A 22,959-nucleotide genomic window follows, 5' to 3' on the forward strand; every position below is an offset into this window, starting at 1 on the left:
TGAGGCTGTTTGGTCTGGAGAATAGAAGGCTGAAAGGAGGCTTTGTGGCTGTCTACAACTACCTGAAAGGAGGTTGCAGTGAGAAGAATGCCAGTCTCTTTTCTCAGGTGACAAGTGATAGGATGTGAGGAAATGGTTTCAAGCTGTGCCAGGGGAGGTTTAGATTGGTTATCAGGAAGTATTTAATAATGGGGAGGGTGATTAGGTATTGCAATGACTTGCCTAGAGAAGTGGTGGAGTCTCTGTCCTTGGAGGTACGAAAGAGATGTGTGGATGTGGCACTAAGGGGCATGGTTCGTACTTATGGGCGGTTGGTTGGATATGATGTTCTTAGGGGACTTTCAAAACCAAATAGTTCTACTAAAAGAGCAGTAAAGATTGAAAAGAAGCACAGTATCTCTCTAAGGCTGTTAAGAGCGCTTAGCAATGGCAAAAATTTGGTCACTGTTTCCTCATCAAACATCAGAAGACAGACTTAACAGCCAACTGGTATCATTGGTGAGAGAGAAAAAAAGGCTGCTGTCCAAGCTTCTGTGCAGCAGCCCCTTAGGATGTACCTCTTTTCTATCAAAAGCTGAATTGCTGACAAAGTGGAATGTATTTCCAGAGTGTGAGATGACTTTCATTCTCAAAAGTACTCCTGGCAAGTAATTACTTGTGTGTTACAAGTCTGGTCAAGTTTCTGTACAGTGTCTTTGTTTTTGAGAGCAGCTTTCCCTCCCCACCCCTACACAGTGAAGTTTCATAAGAAGGTAGCAAATGAACCCAAGTGCCACACCTCATGCATCACCCAGCCTCGCTTCTGTCTACCTCCTTGTCCAGCTTAGAAACTTGACAAAAAGGAGTCAGTTATGGGAAAAACACTTAAAGTTTCCTACAACATTTGCCAGTTTGGATTTGCTGGAATTTAAATAGTAAGAGAATGACGTTTGCCATGAGTATACAATTAAAGGTAGAACTCCAGGCTACAGCCATTGTGAGAAAAGAAATTTAAGTTCTGAATGAGAATTCTTGGGGAGCAAACCTGACTGGGGCATGGCTGTTTTAAGTGTGGCTGGGAAGGCAGGTTCTTACACAGAATAATGATCTTCCAAATTCCCTGCAGATCATGTAACCTATTTGAGTCTTCTTGATTTACCTACATCTGATCAGCACAGCTGTGTAATTAATTTAATTGCTTGTTTGTCCTGAGTTATGGTAACAATGAGTAACTACCAAGATGATTTTATTTCCGCATTTTAAAAGCCCCAATTTGCTTAGTGATGTATTGCCTCTAAGGTTTTATTTGTTCCATTTGTTAACCATTCTACCTTCTTCCCAAAAACTTCAGATTACTTTAAGAAATAGCTTCCATTTTGCTGCCTGGAAAATCTGAATATTTACGGAAAGGCTGTCCATAAAGACGTGAGCACAATAAAAAACTCTCTAATATTCAGCTTTGGTTTTCCTTCCCTACTTTAGAAGGGGAAGGCATTTCATTTGCCTGCCAATCTTGTCCCTCAAAATCCTTGTCTTACGGCACCTAATATTATCATCAGTATTAAATGCTCCTTGCTGATGCTTTCTGCAGAACCTAAGAGTGAAAATAACACATCCAAACAACCTGAGTCACTCCATAGGAGACACCTAAACCTCTTGGTCACCACATACTCTGCCCTTCATCTTCATCTGAATATTACAGGCTTTTTAGTTAGAGGTAGTCTCACAGCTGGCTTTTCTAAGATTTGCTCTCCTATCAGAAAAAAATCAGAAGGCAAAGCTACTAAAAGAAGGTCATGATGTAGCCAGATTCACATTAACTGCACAGGGACTTCAGAAGAGACCTTCTTCCTCTTGAATCTGTGCGTGTGCACAGGATGTGATGCTAAAACCACTTTTATTGCTGATTGTAAATGTGAATTACTCTCTTTTTTCCGCCATGCTTACAAAACACCAGTCATTTAATAGGTAATCCATGTATAATTTATTACGAGAAAAATAGTAGCAAAATTTCAGTAAAAATTAAAATTCTTCCAAATCATTTGCTAAATATGAACACTTCCAAAAATAATACCTCTTCTAGCAAAAGCTTCTATACAAAAGATAGTAATTTACTTTGTAACATTTTAGAGTTCTTGTACACCACAGAAATAAGCATTAACTTGGATTTTCTGACATTACAAGAAAATAACATCATTTTCCTAGAAGATGTTATTTTTATATAAAAGTAGACAAGGAGGTACGGTAGGAAATACAGAATTCCTGCTTCATCTAATCAAGGATTAGAAATAACATCTAGGTGATTGGTATAATTACTACTTCCTCCTGTACATATGTCAATTACAAACCTGTTCAAGTTGAAAAGAAAGATGCTTGCAGTTTAGAAATAACTTCAAGCAAGTATCCCTAGACACACTTCTCAGGTTTTGATAGCTTCTAAATCCCCACTAAAATAAATGAAAAATAATTTACAAGTAAGAAAGTTGTAATTTACAACTTTCCTTTCAGAAAGGAAGTACATGGCTTTGGCATCGAGTTTAACTTGGCGCAAGCATGCTGCATGTTGTAGCAACCATTTTGTTCCTACAGATAAACTGTGAGCTTGCACATTATGCAGCCTGTTTTAAGAAGATGTTCTGCTCGGCATATGAATCTCAGCTGATTAAAAGTCATTTTTAATAATCCAGCTCTCTTGCTTAAAGCTCTGGCAAGAGTTCTGAGCTCACCCGGAACGACCCAAGATATGGAAAAAAATCCTTTCTTGCTAAAATTCTCCAATAGGAGATGCTTCATAAAAATTAGACAAACTTGTTCACTGCTTGACATATAACCATCAGGTTTCTGTCCCTCATGTCAATTATTGAACATAATAATTATTAATTCATTATTACCAACAGCTGGCATACAGAGGAGTGTGCCTTTACAGGCAGTATTCCAGAGGATAGCACTGTCAGAGTGGTCCAGTAGATAGATACAAGTGAGTCTGCAATTCACGACAGTGGGATGAGGAACTGTCCCTTGAGAGTTTCATTGGCTGAATAAAACATTGTCCTCCCCATACACCACAGCTGGGTCTTCCATGCTCTCCAGTAAAGTGTGAGAGGTTTCATACTCGCAGTGCGGTAATGATGATTCTTTTGTAACACTGGACATCAGCTGACTCCAGGTGATATCAGTATTTTTGAAAGCATGTAATAGAAAAATTCCTATTATTATACAGCAGAATCCACTGAGAGTCCCAATAATGTCATCCAGATCCATGCTACTCCATTCCTTGAACAGGATGACGGAGCATGTCACCACTGTCATGGTGAAACACACGTAATAAATAGGTGTCACTAGAGATGTGTTAAATGTGTCCAGTGCTTTGTTGAGATAATTAATCTGGGTGCTGACTGAAAGCAATAGGATTCCCACCAAAACATAAACCAGGGGATGTCGATAAACCGGCTTCCACTCCAGCATTTCTTTAATGGCAATGCCCAGGCCTTTGACAGATGAGACGGAGAAAGCACCAATGAGTGAGCAAATTAAAATGTAGATCAGTATATTTGTTTGACCTCTCCGTGGAGCCACAATGAATATCAGCACGAGGGCGACAGACATTAGGAGAACAGCAAATGCAACAAACGCTGTATGAAAGAGGAAAGATGAAATATCAGACTACATTCAAACACATGCTAGAAGTTGTTAAACTTCAGTTTCTTTAAGAACTGAAGCAGACACATTGCATTGAAATAAACACAAAATACATGCATTGTACTTAAAATGCCAACTATATATTTAACTTTGTATGAGCTTTTAAATTATGAGCTGACTTATGAACTAACTTGAATTTAGCCCATTTTGTCCTATGCTACACTCCTCCATATGAAATTCTTCTACTTCTCAAACATAGGGTTCTCAAACAAACCCTATGAAGTGTAATCCGGGGCTATCATCAAGGATATTTGTTTGCTTACTTAGAGCAAGGTAGACTTAGAATTGAACAGCATTTCAAATGAAGTAATTTAAGAACTGGTTGAAAGTAACCTTATTTAAAGCTGTGATTTATTTTAAGTGGAGGTAACATGGTTTATAGAGCCTTAGAGCTCCTCAATGGGCTGGAAGGTAGGAAGAATTGGTGCATTATTTCTTACTCAAATAATCTGCAAGAAGCCATGTAAGGCAAACTGCTTTCAAGCCCGCATCTTTGGGAAATACGGTATGTATGCAGAAGCCATATGTACTCGTGCATGTGTTAAGGGATTCTGGGTTTCTGGCACAATCACTTCAAGGAAGCTCTGCAGCCAGGACCTTCAGATTAGTTATTTCAATCCACTCACTCATCAACAGATCCAGTGAAGTGAGAACACATCAAAATCTGTCATGTCTGCCATGATGTGTGTCAGGTTAAGTGTACAGACCTGGATCTTGCAGTTTTATTTCCATCTCATCCAGCGAGGTGATCTCCTCCTCTTCTGGGGCATGAATAACCATGACTGTTGAACCCAAAACACTCAGAATACAGCCCAACTTGCCATGAATATTCAGCTTCTCTTTCAGAAAGTAGGATGACAATATAGCACTGTTTGACAAAACAGAAATAAAAGGTTCGGGTCCACCAGCCATATGAGACTTTGTAATATGAATAACTTGAAGACTCTTGAGTTTGGATACAGGGGAAACATGCTCGAAACAACCAAATTACAAGGAGCTTTGCACAACAAAGGTCATTCCCTCCACCCAGGAGATTAATATCTAAATAATCAAGGGATCCTCGCACTGAGGAACAACAAGCCTTTCTTATCTGCAATTGCCCTTCAGTTTTTTTATTAAAATTATCTGCTTTTAACCAAAGACATAATTTTCCCCTCAGACAGTGAATGACCACTTTGCCTCCAATTTGCACTAACCTTATGAGAACACTCAGGGCACCCAAAGGAGTAACTAAGGTTGCTGGTGCAAAGGCATAGGCAGCAAAGTTTGCAGCTTCTCCCAGTCCCACTGCAGAAAAAAAGAACATTTGGATGAACACTATGGAAACAAGAACGGGAGAAAGTTATATGCGTATATAAGTATATATGTGTATATATATATACATATACACACGTATATGTATATATATAAATATATAAGTATTGTGTGCTGCAGTATGACTATGATGACAGAGCTGAAGGCAGGCACTAGCAGAACAGCTCTGCACTGACTACACCTTCCTGCAAGGAACAGTGACAATGTATAGAAGCTGGACAGATTCAACCACGTTGCTTCTGACTAGATAATAAAGAAGAGGCTGCTGTTCTGCAAAGAACCCTAAAGAACAAAGAAAATAGTTGATATGAGATGCCAGAAGGGTTTCAGTCATAAAGGTGATCGCAAAGGTATTTGTTTTAACTGAGGTAAGTGAAAAATTAGAAAATGAATTTGTTAAAAATGAACTGTTTTATGTAGCATTTATATATAGTTGGGAGATAAAAGGGTGACTTACTTGAAAGTAGTCCAGCCCACCAAAGCCATTCCTTCAAGTAAGAATATCCACCCTGTCCTGGAAGTGGGAAAAAAAAAATCTCACTTTAGATGAGAGAAATCACCTTATTTTAACAAAAAAAGCACAGCCTCAATTGAAAAACAGTACTCAGTTCTCTGGAATAACAGATTTTGTAATAAATGCAACAAACAAAAGAATAACTGCTAACACTGTACATGTAAATGTCATAAAGGCAATTATCAGATTGGTCTGAGGAGGAGTTTAAAGCTCTTGACATGTTTCTAGTTCTACATCTGCTGCCACCAATGGAAGATTACTTGTACTAACTGTAGAAACTCTTGTAATAAGTACTTCTATAGCTCATTGCAGTTTTTGCTTTTAAAAGTGAGGGAGATATTTTCATGACTTCCTATCTCAAAAGAGGCAGAAAAATTAAGGAAAAATGATAGAGATATAGATTTTTTGAAGATTAGGACGAAGAGAGAACTTCACTTGGTACCTGACTGCTGTCAGGGAGGAATTGTATGTCAGTGCTAGCATGACTGGTATTGAAACCATCAAGCCATTCCCAGCAGGAGCACTGCTTACCAGCACGGGTTGCTCCTTTGGCAGCCAACTTCAGGAGACCCTTCTTCTTCAGGATGAAGCTGGATCCAATGAAGATGCTGGAACTGACCGCCAGAGCCAGGCCAATGTAGAGTTGGTACTGGCTTCCGACAGGTGTAGATGGCCTCGGGTTTGTTTCATTGAAAGTCCCGTCCATAGGGGTGAGGAGAGAAGGAGAGGTTTGGCCCTGCTGAAGGCCTTGCCCCAGGCCTGGTAGATGTGATGGCATAAGCCCAAACACAGCACCTGAGAGAGGAAGCAGGGAGAGCTATTCACCTGCCAGGTACAACTCTGAAGGCGCCTGACCCTGTGCTGCTCACTCTTTTCCATGTCCCTTCTGGCCCTGCAGATAGTTCCTGGAGTGCCAGCACAAAATCCATACAACATATTTAGTTCTGTCCCAGGACCACCACACATTCCTCTAATTCACAGGTGCATGCCTTACTTTATATAGAGATTTTCTCACTACATAGGCTCAGTCAAGCAATTACAACGATACCAAGGAATGCAGCAATCAGGTATTACCTTCAGTGCAAAATTCAACTTGAAATACTGAAATGTTAACCTGAAACCTCAAAATAAAGTGTTCTGTTTTGTGCAGAGACAACATCTCCGAATCACAAACCCACAGCCAAATCCATGTGAAAAGAGAAGAACAAAAGGAGGAATTATTTTGCACTGGGGAGCACCAGAGGGACAGCAATGCTACAACACAGCAGGTTAGGCAGAAAATTCAGTTTCTTGTTCATAAAGCACCTACACAGTGGGGATCATACAATAAGGTTGGAACAGCTTTTGAGGACAGCCTGTTTTGGAATGAAAGGTTTTATTGCTAAAATACGTATCAGCAGTTATATAGTTTAAAGTAAGTACAAAAGCTTAGTCCATTGTAATTCACAGAAAACATTGGATGTAACAAATCATTTTGTTTCTGTTTTTTCCCTGTAATTAAATGACACATGAAGGAATCATCCCGCTTAATGGCACCATCAGCAATGTACTTTTTCTTTTTTCAATGGAAAAAACATTTGGATATTTGGTAGAAAAGGATGTGCCTCTGTGTCTTCTCCTACCTAAGCTATAGAAGTATTAATGTTGAGTCAGAAGTACTTCATAACACAATTAACAATAATTAACCTTGGATAATTCACCAAATACTGCTCAGGATGGAAAACGTAAAATATCAAAAGAATTAGAAATGGTATGAAGTTTGACAGCCTGTCTTCATCTGCAGCTGAGTGTGCTGACACCAACACTAGGAGATACCACCATTTGCAAGCAAGGACTGAAGAATGAATGCCTGCTCTAGGGAGTCCTGTGCCACATGGTGCTGCAAACACACTGCTGTAAGATTCCACTTGATTTTCAGTTATATTTCCTTGTTTGTCAAGAGAGTTTCGACCTAATAGAAGTCGTTTTGAATTGCTTAGCCAGACTTCTTTATAAAAAAGGTGCACAGGATGAGTATGCCTGTATATTGCATTTAGAATACATTAATGCATAGCATGAAGATACTACTGTTCTGAAATCATACCATTTCTAGAAGTTGCAACTGAATAATCCAAAAGAAACAGGATAAGAAGAAAAGAAACAGGAATAAGAAATATAAATTTGCATCTGTATCGGAAAACATTTATAAATACTAAAGTATTAGTGTGAAGTATTACCATAGTTCCTCAGTTTGGAAAGCTCCTGGGTCATGTCCTCCTGCCTGCTCATTGCTCCCCTCTCCTGCTCCCTTACTTCGAGTCCTACTGCCTGCCAGCCTACTTCAGTGCTGCAGCATGCCCTGCTGAGCACTCCTTTGTGGATCTGTTCCCATTTACTGTGGGCTTGTGAAGGCTCAAAAGCAAAGCTATTCAATCTGTTTTGTCATAGAGTGAGTTGAATGCGTTTTATGAGAGGCGTTAGCTGCTCTGCAGCAAATACTTGTAGATGAACAAGGAAAACAAAGAAAATCTGATACATGAACTGGGTGAGCTGTTCTATTTAAACAATAGAGTTTCCCTGACAGTTTGAGTGTCTTTTACATCAGTTAAAAAAAAGCAACAACTCAGTGTCAGGTTAGGGTTGATGTATTCTGACAGTCAGGATTTCCCACACAGCTGTTTATAGATGTGTCATCACTGCACACAGCGCAAACACAACATGACCTAAATTACATCACCTGCTCCTGCAATGGCAGGGTCACCTCTGTGGAACACTGAAGATTGCCTAAATGTCTGCAGTGTGGCCAGAGCTGCTCCTCTGCCAGAAGTCCCAGAAAGGTTTTGGATTTCTCAGCTGCCATCTGGCAAAGAAATGTATACCAAGAAAAGGTGGCTATATGGCCAGTTGCTCTCATACAGTCTCTATGGATTCTCTATAAAAAATCCTCCAGGAAAGGAGAATCCAAAAACATTACAGTGTTTTTGCCATCTGCAAAGTAACGCGGCTTTAGTTTTGTTTCTTAGAGGTACTCGGATCGAAGGAAAAGCTGCATAGTAAATAGTATTTAATAAAAGACAGAGAGAAAAAAGGAACGAAGCACTGAGTGCATTGCTTAACTTCTTACAATGATGCTGAACAGGACTGGCAAAGGCTGTAACACCGCTTGGCTACTGCAGGCCTTGTGTTAGAGGCAGCAGCAGCTATGGCCTTTAATTAAAAGAAAGCACAAAAACGCTTCGTAAGTATGGCCTTTTGGCTGCCCAAGGTTGTAAATGTGTTTTTGTGCCAGTGTGTTGTGTTTTTACAGGGAAGAAAACAACACTTTTCTCACTTATTTTTTTGGTGAATGATGAACTTGTAGAAGAATGGCAGCTCATCGCCTTCTATATGATCCACTACTTGTTCTTTAGCTTTCTGTTCCCCGTCAGACCGTATGACACCCAATTGTGACAATTCCATCATGACACCTGCAGAACATCACTAGCCACTCTTTTCTGAAACCCAATAACAGCTCACATTTACAAAGAGAGCCTGGACCTTCAGTGTGTCCCATCTACCAGCTGAAGGGTGTCACTTTGAGCAGCTGTGACCACGGTTTATTACTTATTATCATTTGTTCCACTTGCATAAAGAACGATAGTATTCTGCAGCTCAAAGAATGGAGGGAGAGGTGATGGAGGAGGCTGATGCAGGAGGTACTGCAGCTTTGCGGCCCATTGCAAACAGCTTAAGGAATGCCTGGAAGGGCTGCAGGAGTCGATGGGGTCCCAAAGAAGGGAGGGCTCCTACGGTTCACACAGTACCTGGTTGCTGTAGCTAAGCCGGTTTCTCCTCCCCACTCCCAAATGTCAATATGAAACTGTCACCAGGGCCGCTCCTTCAGAAATAAACGCTGGGAGCTCTGACTCAAGGCTGATAGCAACAGGAAACCATCCACAACTGGAGGCGGACACACCGCTTCACCTTTGACTGTTTTCCCAGTGAGATTTTCCTCATCCACCTGAGCACCATCTGACGACAAGCAGCAGGCAGGCAGGGTTCAGCCACACTGCTCATATCCCGTGTAACCTTCTGCAGTGTCACAGCCCCATAGAAACCAGCGACTGCCGTGTCCATCCCTACTAAACTCTGACTGCGGGGTCTACAGCTTCCCGGCACAGAAACACACAAAAGAAGCTGAAAAGCGAGTTTACAGCTACAAAGCCGCTCCCGAAAGTCAAACATGCGAATTATTATCACCATTTCAGCACACGGCCGCTCCTCGCCCCCCGCTCACACCGCCCACCCCCGGCAGGAGCCCTCCCAGCGCTACACCCCCCCGGCCAACACCTGCGCGACGTCGCGGCGGAGGAAAGCAGCGGTCATCGCGGCAGCCCCGTGCTGGGGGGAGAGATGTTCATGGCAGCGGAGCTTCCTGCTTACGAGCCGCCTCCTGTTCAGAGCTCGGCGCAACGCGGTGGTCCCGAAGCCGCGCACCCCCCGCGCAGCACTGACCGATCGCGCCCCGTGCCGGCCCCGCAGCGGGCAGGAGCCGGCGGCAGCGGCACAGCCCGGCCCTTGTCTGTCCCTTGTCTGTCCCTTGTCCGTCCCGCCCCGACGGAGGCGGACCGTGGGACGCCCGTCGTGCCGTGGCCGTCGTTTGCGGGGCCGGGGTTTCTCGCGGCCGGACTGATGGCTGCCCGTCCCGGTGCTGCATACGGCCAGCTCTCTCATTTCTGCTACAGCAGTGTGCCCTCGCAGCCCAAAAAGCCGACCGTAACCTGGGCGAAGTGTGGCCAGTAGGTCGAGGGAGGTGATCCTGCCCCTCTGCTCTCTCGGAGCATTGCATTCAGATGTGGGGTCCTAAGTACGGGGGTGGCATAGACCTGCGTATCGGAGCACATCCAGGGAAGAGTTCATGGTCTGACGAAAGGGCTGACAATAGCAGGACACGGGGAAATGGTTTTAAGTTAAAAGAGGGAAGATTTAGGTTGGATGTTAGGGGGAAGTTCTTTACTAGAAGAGTGGTTAGGTCCTGGAACAGGCTGCCCAGGGAGGTTGTGGATGCCCCGTCCTTGGAGGTGTTCAAGGCCAGGTTGGACGGGGCCCTGGGCAACCTGATCTAGTAAAGGTGTATGTTTGGTGGCCCTGCCAGGCAGGGGGGTTGGAACTACATGATCCTTGAGGTCCCTTCCAACCCGGGTCATTCTGTGATTCTGTGATTCTGCTGTGGTCTGTTGTAGTAGGACAAGAGGAAATGGTTTCAAACCAGAAAAGGGGAGATTCATATTGAAAATAAGGACGAATTTTTTTACAATAAGGATGGCTTGCCCAGAGAACTGGTGGAAGCCCCGTCCCTAGAGACATTCAAGGTCAGGCTGGATGGGGCTCTGAGCACCTGACTGAGCTGTAAGTGTTCCTGTCAATTGTGGAGGAGCTGGGATAGATGATCTTTAATGGTCCCTCCCAACTCAAATGATTTGGTGAATTTCTAATTTAACTTTGCTCCCGTTCACTTCTGGGAGGAGAGGTGAGCATTTTGAGCGTGCAGCTACACAAAGCATGCAATGTGCTGCCCGTGCTGCTCTTGTCCCATAGGCAGGTGGCAGATTCTGGAGCTGTTTGCTCAGGTGTGGCTGAATAGAAGCAATTAGCCTTATTACTCAATCAGTAGTTTCAAGGCAGAAGATGAAGCCCATGTTTTTAGCATGGTTATATGAAATACATTTCCACAATGTATGTTATTCTGCACTAACCTAGAGGTGTCTCCTTGCTACCTGGGATAATCAGGACCTGGAGCAGGCACACGGACCACAAGCTGGATGCAAACTGAGCTGCAAATAGAGCACAGATCCAGAGCATGGCAGGGACTTGCTGCTGGGTTGCAGCCATGCTTCGTAGCACTGTTCCTAAGTCAGTGATCTTTGGTATTACAAAGTTTATTAATGCTGGTGCAAGGTGGCAAAACATGGTTTCATAACAACTCGGAGTTCCAAGCCTTGGTCGCATGGTATTTGGGTTAGACTGAGAGATCTATTTGGAAGTCTTAGTCTGATTATTTATTATTATTATTATTATTATTGTTATTATTATGATTATTATTAATTTATTTCTGCATTTATTTTTTAATATAAGCAGTGCTGCATGCATTTAGGGACCTCTCCTCTTTATCTTTACAATGTCTACACTGCTGTAGGAAATACTATGGAACATGGCCTGAGCCATGAGGGGGCTGCCTTGTAGAAATAATGTGATTTCTCAACTTTATTCTCAGCTTCATTGTTTCTAAAACAGATTACTGCTACAAGAGATCAATATTTCTAAATATTATTTGAAGCAGTTATATTGACATCTAAAAGCATAATCTGAAAATGTGAGAGCAAACTTCATCTTCTCATACAACACAAGCATGCTATGCATTGAATGGGTACACATCTTCAGCTCCTGTATTTACTTTGAGTCCCCTCCCACCAGTCAGCTTGGAGGGTTCACGTTTCTGGCTCTGTTGTGTGTCATGTTCCCAGCTTCCTGCACAGCAACTGGAGCATGCTAAGAGTTGATCTTTGCAAGCAGCTCAGCCGATGATTCTGCAGAGAGCTCACTGTGGTTCTGGCGTTCACTGTGGTCCCTAGAATACTGAGGAATGATGTGGTTAATACTTCTGTAGGTATATTTCTCTACCATCCAACTCCTTCAGTAGATGATGAGTGTTGAAGTATTTTTAATTAAGGAATAAAATATTTAATCTGAGATATGCTTATTCCTCTGTTGAAATATAAATTGCATCATAGAATTATAGAAGTGCTTGGGCTGGATCTTAAAGCCCACCCAGTTCCAACCCCCAGCTGTGGGTAGGGCTGCCACCCATCAGCTCAGGTTGTCCAGGGCACCATCAAACCTGGTCTTGGGCACTTCCAGGTAAGGTGTCAGACACCCTCAGCTTCTCTGGGCAGCTGTGTAAGTGCCTCATTGCCCTCCTAGTGAATACTGTCTTTCTGGAGTCTAATCCAAATCTCCCCTCTTTTAGTTTAAAACCATTAGCTCTTGTTCTGTCAGTATTAGACCATGTACAAAGTTGGTCTTCATCTTCCTCCAAGTACTGGAAGGCTGTGTTGAGGTCTTCTGGAGCCTTCTCTACTCCTGACTGAACAAGCCCAGCTTCCTCGATCCTTCCACACAGAAGAGGTGCCCCAGACCTCTGAGCATCACCGAGGCCTCCACTGGACCAGCAGATCTGAATCTTTGTGCTGGTGCTCCAGGCCTGGACACTGTACTACAGGTGCATTTTCTACCACTTTTATTAGTGGCTGTATCACATGTCAATGATTTCTTTGAAATAAAAAGAATTAATCTCAGTGGAATAACTTTTGTCTGCACTTTAGCAAAATTACTCTGCGTAATGAGCCCAGATTTCCCACATTGCTTTACTCTGAAATACAATTCTACTGAAAAGAAATCCAGCCAGACTATTCAGAGTTAGGGGCATTTCTGTATGGTCGCCATTCTATACTGGTAAAAGGCTTTGACATAGGCTCCTATCATCTGGTGCTGTCTGCGTGCCCTTTAGTCCGCATGTTCACAGAAAGTTGAGCTGAAAGTCTGCACAGTGCTTTCAGATTCCAACCTCATCCCCATCAGTGACTCTAACACACTAACACACATCTTAAACTGCAAGTAGTTCTTTTCTCTCCACCTAGAACCCTTCTAAAACTAAAGTAAAAGTGCAGTACCACCTACTGGTGGAGACGCCGCTTGCCAGAAGCCTCAGAGCCTTCTCAGCTATGGCCTTTCTGATGTTACATGCATTGCACGCTGAAATGTCATCAGCACTAGAAGACACTAGGAGACAGTATTTTCAGAAAATGAGCCTGCCCCAACTGCAGTCTCACCCAATCATTTGTTCACAGAGCTACAACACGTGCAGCTGGAATGCAGTGCTGTTCTGTTAAAATCTATTTGTTTATGAATGCCTATGTTTGATGTTTCAAGTGCTTTGGTTAGGAGTGTTTGAATCTAGAGACAGCTTTAATAGGATTGAGAAGAATTACAGATACACTGACAAAGCAGGATACAGAAATAGATTACAGTTGGCCTTCTACAATGATAATCCAATAGTGCCAGGCATCCTCCTTTAACAGTTAAGGTTACTTCACTGAAATACAGAATGGTACAGAAAGTATCCCTGGGGAGAGGTATTGCCTCTAAACTAGTCAATGACTTAACTGGCTTTTAAAGGGGGATAGAGTTGTGCCAGTTTTGGATAGGGAACTGGCTGGACGCAGTGGGATTCAACCTCTTACGTCTGAGAGCTGAAAAGCTCTCCTGTAAAACAGGTAAGAGCAACTTATGGAAGTCTGAGTTCCTTTAAAGCTCACTTTTCTCCACCTGATTAAAAAGGTGAATCTACTTTGCAATTTATGTTTGAATGAGAGACAAAGCGCAGGCACTGTCTGATACCTAAAATGTCAGGGCGAGACTTCTGCCAAATAAAGATCTGCTTTTCACTGAGGGCACAATTATAGTCTGGTGCTCAAGAGATACACAGTTGAGGTGTAAGTTCTGGCCACTCAGTGCCACCACATACTCACAAAATAGCTGCTCAGCATTCAACACTGGGATCACTCAGACTGCAGACCAGGCAAAAGCCTGTGAGAATGACAGATAAAATCAATCCTGATCCAGTACCAGATGTGGCTGAATTGTTCACCTGGTCAGGAGACTGATTTGTGGTACTGAGCATCATTTTGGGTTTGTGATTAAAGCTACAGCTCATCCATCCGCACATGAAAGACCACTCAGTCATGTGCACTGCAAAGTTTATGGTGGCTTCTAGCAATGCTAGCAGTATTGCTTCCTCCTGCTCTTGGTTAAGGGAAGATATATGTCTTGAACCCTTGCAAGTCTGTGATTCAGTGATTTTCCACTAAGTATATATATACAATTAGTGGTGTTATTGTTTTGGTTTATTTGTTTGTTTTTTATGTTTTAAAGAATTAGGAACGTAAAAATTATGCTAAATTAGTGAAGAACCTCCAATAGTTTGACAATGGTTGTTATTGTTCATCAAGAGGATAAAATCATAAACAGGAAATTTGCATTTATGCTTTTTTTTTCTATTCCAGGGAAGAACTGTTGCTACAGCAAAAAATGCATCCCCATTATTACAAAAATGGGTCAAAAAAGGGCACCAAGTATATAGTTATTAACAGGTGTTTGTTTGATTGGTTTGGATTTAGTTTTATGACAGAGCATGCTCCAGTATTTGCCATTTCTTCTGCGTGTCAAAAGGGCCAGTAAGCATCTGCTCAGGCGGAGGATAATAGTGACTGCCACTGTCACTGTCATCTCTCTCTAAATCTCAAAATCCATCACTAGGTCGAGGAAATCCTCCTCTAACATCCATGTCCTTCCCTGGGAATGATTCGGGGAACCACACACAGAGCTGGCTCCGTGAGAAATCAAATAATAAGGGATTTAAGGCTGATATTCTGATATGCTGATGATATTTAGCTTACCACGGTGGCTCCACTTACGTAGTAAGGAGCCGTGGCTCATCTAGAGGACTGGAATTGCTACAAGAAGCAGCAGATTACATTACCAAGGTAAGCGTGTACACTGATTATACCTTTTACTGCAGAACTGCTAGAGACTCCTTTTGCGTGTTAGTGAAGATTCTTGTTTTGATAGACTTCATGTTTTAAATCTGCTGATGATTTCTTTGTGGTTTGGAATGCAGTGGACCAATGACAAGGTGAGAAATGGGTAAGATAAGAAAGCAGAAGAGGTGGAAGCTGATCATCCATTCACTGCAGTCCTGTAGGATAATGCTGCCCTCATTTTTTGTGCAGCCCTAAAGATTTTGACACATAGGAATTAACATATTTAATTTGTAGTTCATAAGATTTGAGAAGTCAGTAGTTTGCTGTAGTAGTCACATTTAGAAATGCGGGGAAGTAAAAGCAAGTTGTTGGTGATGATACAGCAAAAGAAATTATGAAATAAATAACCTAAAATACCAGCAATAAAATACCACACTTATCTGTGTTACTTTCAAACTTCACACCTGAATACTACAAGGTGGCATTTAGCATCTGACTATTGACATAACATCAGTGTAACGGGACGTGACAATGTACCAGTTTAAGAAAGAATGTGCAAACACAGGAAAAGAAACATGATAGTGATACAAGTTAGTAAAGGCAGCCTGAAATATTTTGTTAGAAAAAGCTCTATAATGTAATCAGAAATGTGGTACAAAAGCTGTGACAAAGTGACTGCAGTCCCCAGACCAGGAGGAACTGTTATGTCTGTTCAGTTTGCATGGGGCACATGCTGCATTATCATTTCTGCACCTTAGACTCAACAATTTCAAGGTTCCAAGCAGTGTGCATTGGAACTAATGGAACTTAAAGATATTGTTGTGCTGTGTGTCCTTGGCTATATGAGGAGTGAGACAACCTAGGGCAGCAGCCACCTGAGCTGAGATTTGGATTTAATTCTTTGAGACTACAGGATAGTAAATGCGTCCAGTTTCTATGTGTGGACAATTTTGAAGCATACTTAATGCTCACTAAATGCTTCATGTGCCTCAGAAATATGAACTCTCTAGTCCTGCTCCAAAAAGCTGCTCTTCTCTCCCAGCAAATTCTGCTTTCTCAGGACACAAAATACCCTACAGTTCTTCTTTTTTGGTTAGACGTGAATGGAGTCAGAGGAATTGGTTTATTTGCAAAAAAAGAAAAAAGCATAGAAATTCCTATTCAGCTGGAGAAGATGGGAAACTGCAGAACATAGACTTTACTCAAACTCCAGGCTATGTGTTCTGGATAGGTGTGGCTTTTCTACATGTTCTGTTTCACCACACTTCTCACTGTCTTATTTCTAGCCTATGGGCAAATTAGTATGACTGCATATCACAGAGTCTAAGATATCTGTTTTGCTGTCATCCTTTTGCAAAGATAAACATAAAAACCAAGTTCCTAAAAGCTGCTACTGGGAGTGTTAATGGGGACTGATATAGAATACACTTACAGGCATGATTTGCCTTGAGATGAGTATTTTCAGTTGTTTGATGCCAAGTTGTTGGAAGTGGCTGGACACAGCTTTGTTTTATACCTGTGAGCTCTGCAGAGGATATAGGTCAAATCAGGGTGGGGCTTTGTGTGCCAGCATTAACAGAGCTTTCACAGCACCTGTAAGCAGATACAAAGCTGCTTAATTTAACCTGGTGTATTTTCAGTCTCTACTCACTCAAATACAATCTACCCTTGGAGCAAGCCAGTGAAAACTCTGTTACAGCTTTTAGGCAGCTGGTGAATCTGACCTAATGTTTGCTATGTGTTTTTCTGTGATACTTTAGACCTGATGCTTACTGTTGAGCATTTAAAGACTGATGAGCAACGCTAGACAATATTTAGGACTATTCTTGAAAGAACAGATGTTAGCTTTTAATCTTTAGTTTTCTGCTTTCTAGAGTAATGTATATTTCTATATCATTTCTTATGTGTATCATTCATGTCTGTCAGCTGCTTCAATCAGGGGTTTCCTCTCCAATTTCTTGTATAGGAATATTTTTTAGTTTCATTGGTTTGTTGAGTCAGATAAATCAGGCAGTTCTGTTGCAGCTGTACCATTGTATTTCTCTTTTGCTGTGTGCTTTGCTACAGAAGGGAATTACTTTAAGACTGGTTTATTCTATGGCACTTTATTTACCAGTGGAACAGATGCTTATTACTCAGTTTGTGGGCTACAGGAATCTCTACACTCTGATTTCATGTGCATAGGGATATTGCTATTGCAGTGGATAGCATCTAGTTTGAAATCCTCGCTAAAAGGCCCTGTCAACAGCAGATCACTTGTAGATGCTCCTGATGCTTCAACAATTAGCAATCTTATTGATATGAAGATATAACTGACAAAATCATAAGAATAATGGTAGAAAGAGACAGCAGAAGTTAATTACTTCAGTGATTAAAAGTTTATGACATACTATATTAATTATGCACCCTACAGGGTTCTTGATGTTGTTATTTGTTTTGTTTTAATATTGAGGTGAACAAGCCAGACATGAATAAGCACATAAGATGTGCTTATCCTACATCCTCTGCAAGTAAGGAGAAGACTACAGCAGTCTTCAAATTCTGAGTTACAGCAGCTATTCTTGCTGTCATCAGAGCATAATTTTCAGATGTCATACATACTAAGGATTCAGGATGTCACCTGTTCATGAGCCTATTTATCCATCTCCATGAAAAAGCTTCTGAGTCTTTGGTTCAAAACCAAGTGCAATAGCAAGAGAGGCCTCAAAAAATGTTCTATTTTTTTCAGTTGCCTGATAACTCAGCATACTGCAGCACCAACAGCGTCATTTTTAGCTGAAGGGAATGTCATGTAAGAGAGGAAACTGGAAGAACTGTGAGGAGTTTGGGGGGAAGCAGGAAATAAGACTTATCTTTAGGGGGAAAAAGAAAAGAAAGATGTGTGTTCTGCTAGTTGTGATACTTTCTGAAATTAATCTCCCTCTCTTACCCAAGCTAAGACAATATTGACCATGAAGGTAGGAGTAATTGAGACCCATCATTCCCATGCAATTATTCCCAGCGTGGTGGTGCAAGACACCAGTGAGGATCCTGGACTGAAAGAGAAAGGGGAAAACAGGTGTGCCAGGTTTGCTTCATTCCATTTCATTCTTGTGTATGTAGTTTATTTTTCTATTATTTAATAATTTGTGAATAATTAAGCATAGATAACTTGCTTTCATCTAACTTCCTTCTCACTCTATTAATAAATTGGTTTTCTAGTGATGTGAAGTATTCTTTTTTGTAAATATTTGCATAGATTACTTATCCCGTGATTAAAATTGTGACAATCAGCTTGTGACAATGTAGACAAAATGATTTTCCTTTAATTTCAGCAGGTAACATATAACTGTTGTTTTGCTGTTCTCTAGGCAACGGTTTCTACCCGGAGTGTTTGCACAATACAATATTAACAACAACAGTAATAAAGACGAGTAAGTACCTTTGCATTTTCAAAGTGATAGTACTGCTTTACTGAGCGCTAAAGTAGCAATGTAAAGGAATAATCTATGTCTAATAATTTCCTCACAAGCATTTATGTCATGCAAGTAATCCCAAAAGAGATTGCATGTACATTTGGACTTTACAGCCATCAAATATTAAGATCATTCCCAATAGCAAAGCTATTGTTGTTGTATCTATTAATTGTAAATAGAAGTAGTTCTTCATTAATGCATTAAGAACAATTTTCAAGACCAAACAGCTAAGCAAAATGGTTTATCCTTATCAAACTAAGATGATTCTAATAATTAAATGAAAAAACAATAACTACTGTATTTTCTTTTTCATAAGAGAGAAGAAAAAGAAAAAAGAAAAGAAGAGGTAAGATGGAAAATCTACTTTAAGGGCTTTTGAATGTTTCTTTTTGGTTGTTAACTGTTGTTAACTTCTTGGCTGGAGCGCTGCTTTTTGCTACCAGTGGAGGCTACTACTATTTCTAAAGCATTTGGTTTTCCAAATATGCTTCAGCTTAATCTGTAATAACCGAAAATGTAAACCTATTTTGTAGCAAGTCAGAAAATAAAAAGGATGGAGAAAAACAAAAGAACAAGGAAAAAAAGGAAAAACACAAAAATAAAGATAAGAAGAAGAAAGAAAAGGATGAAGAGTAAGTATTTTGCATTTAGGTCTTTCTATGTCAGTTTGATAAAACTGATTTTTAAGTACAACTAAAAAGAATTTACTAGGAGAGTGGTTAGGCCCTGGAACAGGCTGCCCAGGGAGGTTGTGGATGCCCCGTCCTTGGAGGTGTTCAAGACCAGGTTGGACGGGGCCCTGGGCAACCTGATCTAGTAAATGTGTATGTTTGGTGGCCCTGCCAGGCAGGGGGGTTGGAACTACATGATCCTTGAGGTCCCTTCCAACCCGGGTCATTCTGTAATTCTGTAATGCATCCATGGATGTGGTGTAAACAAGATGCTTACTCACTAGTGGATTGGTATATGGAATACTGTTGTCCTCCTAGGAACAGAATTGTTCTGATTTATCTTTCTATGTGGATAATTGAATGGCAATACATATGCTGCATGGAATTGATCTAAAAAAATACACAAAAGAAAAAAGGTCTAGTGTGGATCCTGATTATCCAACAGATTTTGGATAATGCTCTGCAGCAAAAGACGTGCTACTAAAGGAAGGTCTTCTGCATGTCAGTGTCACCGATAAACAAGTAAACTTTGCTGTGACCTAAAAGCTCTTGCTTTTTCTTTTCTTTTTACTGTTGTTGTTGCTGCTGCTCTTGGAAAAGTCATCATTTCTTGACCAACTAAGAGAAATGTGTTTTATTTGTTTTCATATTCTTCGGTTTCTGTATATGAATTGTGCTGATAATTCACCTTGCTCAGAACTAGATGCTTCACTGTGAGGAAGGTATAGTTTGTCTCATTTAAACATGCATATTCACACAATTGCATTATTGCATTCACTCAAGGAAGTGTAGCTTTAATAAAGACCTTTTATTTAACAGTAGTTATTTCTGGAATTCTTTGTTCCTCAAAATTCATTACATGTATTTTCAGTTGTTTCTCATAGCTTTTTTTCTCTACCTATCACTCAGGAAGAAGAAAGAAATTTTCATCATTGATCCAGCAGGAAATATGTATTACAACTGGTTGTTCTGCATCACGATGCCTGTCATGTACAACTGGACTATGATTATTGCTAGGTGAGGTACTCCTTCAATAAAACTTCTGACAAACTGTAATATATAAACCTAATGGGAAATTTACTTCATGCATCAGTCATTTCATGCAAGTGTTTCATTTTCTTTTCATGTTAACTTATTTTTTTTCCTTTTCCTATTCAGAGCCTGTTTTGATGAGCTTCAGAATGACTACTTAGCTGTATGGTTTATTGTTGATTATGTCTCTGACGTCATCTATATCGCTGACATGTTTGTACGGACAAGAACAGGTATGTATACTTGATAATTCATTCTTTCTATTAATACGTTCATTTTAAAATCTTATACCACACCTAGAGCTAGATACCTCTAATATGGAACTGAAAGTCCAAGGCTCTAACTCTTTTCCCCTATTAACCACCCTTCCTATGGCCTGTTTTGTTGTTTTCTTTCTTCCTTTCTTTTTTTTTTAATCTCCCCCAAATGTTCATCAGATGAACAGAACAGTGAAAAGAAAATCATATTCTTTCAAAGCTGTATAGTTTAGCTTAAGCTGAACTACGTGGCATTAAGCTGACTGCTTGGACATAGGAGAAATTGCTTAAAAAGAAAATTATGCATCATCTGGAACTTGCACACAACATGTTTTTCAACTCCCCTTTGCTTTGACACTAAATACAGAACAATTGAAAATGAAAAAAATTAATACTTACATGCAATTTGATTTTAGGTTACCTGGAACAAGGTCTTCTAGTGAAAGAAGAACAAAAGCTTAAAGAGAAATATAAGAGCTCCCTACAATTCAAATTGGATTTTCTGTCAATCATACCAACTGACCTCTTATACTTTAAGCTAGGACTGAATTACCCAGAACTGAGAATAAACCGACTGCTCAGAGTAGCTCGGATGTTTGAATTTTTCCAGAGAACAGAAACAAGGACAAACTACCCAAATATCTTCAGGATCTCTAACCTCGTCATGTACATCGTGATTATTATTCACTGGAATGCCTGTGTGTATTACTCGATCTCAAAAGCCATTGGATTTGGGGCTGACACGTGGGTCTACCCCAATACTTCCCATCCTGAATTTGCCCGTCTGACCAGAAAGTATGTCTATAGTCTCTACTGGTCCACTCTGACCCTGACTACTATTGGTGAAACACCCCCTCCTGTACGGGATTCGGAGTATTTCTTTGTGGTTGTTGACTTCTTGGTTGGAGTATTGATTTTTGCCACCATCGTTGGTAATGTCGGCTCTATGATCTCCAACATGAATGCTGCCAGGGCAGAGTTTCAAGCAAAGATTGATGCTATCAAGCAGTATATGCACTTTCGAAATGTAAGTAAAGACATGGAAAAAAGAGTTATAAAGTGGTTTGACTATCTCTGGACAAACAAAAAGGCTGTGGATGAAAGGGAAGTCTTGAAGTATCTGCCGGACAAACTAAGAGCAGAGATTGCAATCAACGTTCATCTGGAAACACTAAAAAAAGTTCGGATTTTTGCAGACTGTGAAGCTGGCCTGTTGGTTGAACTTGTTTTGAAACTCCAGCCGCAAGTCTACAGCCCTGGGGACTATATTTGCAGGAAAGGAGATATTGGACGAGAAATGTACATTATCAAAGAAGGCAAACTTGCAGTAGTCGCTGATGATGGAGTGACACAATTTGTGGTTCTAAGTGATGGCAGCTATTTTGGAGAGATAAGCATTCTTAATATCAAAGGTAGCAAAGCTGGCAATCGAAGAACAGCCAATATTAGAAGTATTGGATACTCAGACTTGTTCTGTCTGTCTAAAGATGATCTCATGGAGGCTTTAACAGAGTATCCCGATGCAAAGGCAATGCTGGAAGAAAAAGGTAAACAAATCCTAATGAAAGATGGATTGCTGGACATTGAAGTTGCAAATTTAGGAAGCGATCCTAAAGACCTGGAAGAGAAGGTGGCTTATATGGAAGGATCAATGGACAGGTTACAAACAAAGTTTGCCAGGTTGTTAGCTGAGTATGATGCTGCACAACAGAAACTGAAAAAAAGACTTACACAAATTGAGAAAATATTGAAGCCAGTTATAGAGCAAGAATTTTTAGACTTTGAAGAAGCAGATCCATCCCCAGATAAACCTGGAGCGGCAAAAACAGAATAAAAACCTGGCAATAGGACTGAAGGCCCATGGGGCTGAATACGTTTTTCTCTAATCTTGTATGACTCAATGATTACTTATGAAAAATTATCTGTTGAGGTAATACCACCAATTTCCTAAAAACAACAAATTTTTGTCAGGTTTAGGGAAGGATAAGAAGAATCAAGAATGAGGATAGGACATAAGATCTTACTCTTTATGTTACACCTTTGTACATCTAATGTATCCTACTTGTGTATGAATACTGAAGGGCTTCCTGACTGTTCTTAAATCATTTCTTTACGTCTTCTTATGGAAAGATGGAAAGGTTTGGTAATCGTATTAATTATTTGAAATGAATATAGGCATGAATCGTGATAATAAGTTGTGTATAAACAAACACAATTTAATATCTGCTGATTAAAGTACGATTAATTAAATATGGGAGATTATTACATAAAGAACTGCGTATTTTTGTTTCTAAAGAATTAGGTTTATCTAATGGCAGCAGCATCCCATAGGGCTGTGTCATATCTTACTAGGAACTTAAGAAGCACTTTTCATCTTTGTTGAAGAGTTTAAGGTTTTTGTATTAGAGAAATGTTATGGAATTACTGATATTATACAAAGTCTTAATAAAGACAGGGGGTTACTGCACACATTGTCTCTTG

General features: G+C 40.6%; 2 protein-coding genes across 3 annotated transcripts; one reads left to right on the top strand and one right to left on the bottom strand.

Annotated features, from left to right (window-relative positions):
• Positions 1-1,944: 1,944 nt before the first annotated feature.
• On the bottom strand, positions 1,945-9,924 carry NIPAL1 (NIPA like domain containing 1). Of its 2 annotated transcripts, none has more exons than XM_015862358.2 (6): positions 9,815-9,924; positions 6,038-6,301; positions 5,450-5,506; positions 4,875-4,965; positions 4,386-4,546; positions 1,945-3,611 (listed from the first exon to the last, which is right to left on the bottom strand). In XM_015862358.2, the coding sequence occupies exons 2-6, from the start codon at positions 6,282-6,284 to the stop codon at positions 3,007-3,009; spliced, it is 1,161 nt and encodes a 386-aa protein (XP_015717844.1). In that variant the 5' UTR covers positions 6,285-6,301; positions 9,815-9,924; the 3' UTR covers positions 1,945-3,006. The 2 variants fall into 2 exon arrangements, with proteins under 2 accessions (XP_015717844.1, XP_015717843.1); XM_015862357.2 differs by lacking the exon at positions 9,815-9,924 and adding an exon at positions 7,723-9,726.
• A 4,713-nt stretch (positions 9,925-14,637) lies between these two features.
• On the top strand, positions 14,638-22,945 carry CNGA1 (cyclic nucleotide gated channel subunit alpha 1). The gene is made up of 8 exons (XM_015862240.2): positions 14,638-16,776; positions 17,998-18,130; positions 18,414-18,476; positions 18,835-18,864; positions 19,052-19,150; positions 20,099-20,206; positions 20,348-20,454; positions 20,895-22,945. Exons 2-8 carry the CDS (start codon positions 18,015-18,017, stop codon positions 22,310-22,312), a joined length of 1,941 nt encoding a protein of 646 aa, XP_015717726.1. The 5' UTR covers positions 14,638-16,776; positions 17,998-18,014; the 3' UTR covers positions 22,313-22,945.
• The last annotated feature ends 14 nt before the right edge of the window (positions 22,946-22,959 follow it).

The sequence above is a fragment of the Coturnix japonica genome, chromosome 4 (assembly GCF_001577835.2).
Source record: "Coturnix japonica isolate 7356 chromosome 4, Coturnix japonica 2.1, whole genome shotgun sequence".
Classification (NCBI taxonomy): Eukaryota; Metazoa; Chordata; class Aves; order Galliformes; family Phasianidae; genus Coturnix; species Coturnix japonica.

Bases quoted from the DNA above. Each gene is read 5' to 3' on its own strand.
- NIPAL1 (XM_015862357.2), bottom strand. From the start codon at position 7,774: ATGAGCAGGCAGGAGGACATGACCCAGGAGCTTTCCAAACTGAGGAAC. The intron at 5,507-6,037 runs GTAAGCAGTGCT...TCCCACTTCCAG, and splicing joins CAAAGGAGCAACCCGTGCTG to GACAGGGTGGATATTCTTAC. The intron at 4,547-4,874 runs GTTAGTGCAAAT...TTTGTCAAACAG, and splicing joins GCCCTGAGTGTTCTCATAAG to TGCTATATTGTCATCCTACT.
- CNGA1 (XM_015862240.2), top strand. From the start codon at position 18,015: ATGAAGGTAGGAGTAATTGAGACCCATCATTCCCATGCAATTATTCCC. The intron at 18,131-18,413 runs GTTTGCTTCATT...GCTGTTCTCTAG, and splicing joins GGGGAAAACAGGTGTGCCAG to GCAACGGTTTCTACCCGGAG. The intron at 20,455-20,894 runs GTATGTATACTT...ATTTGATTTTAG, and splicing joins GTTTGTACGGACAAGAACAG to GTTACCTGGAACAAGGTCTT.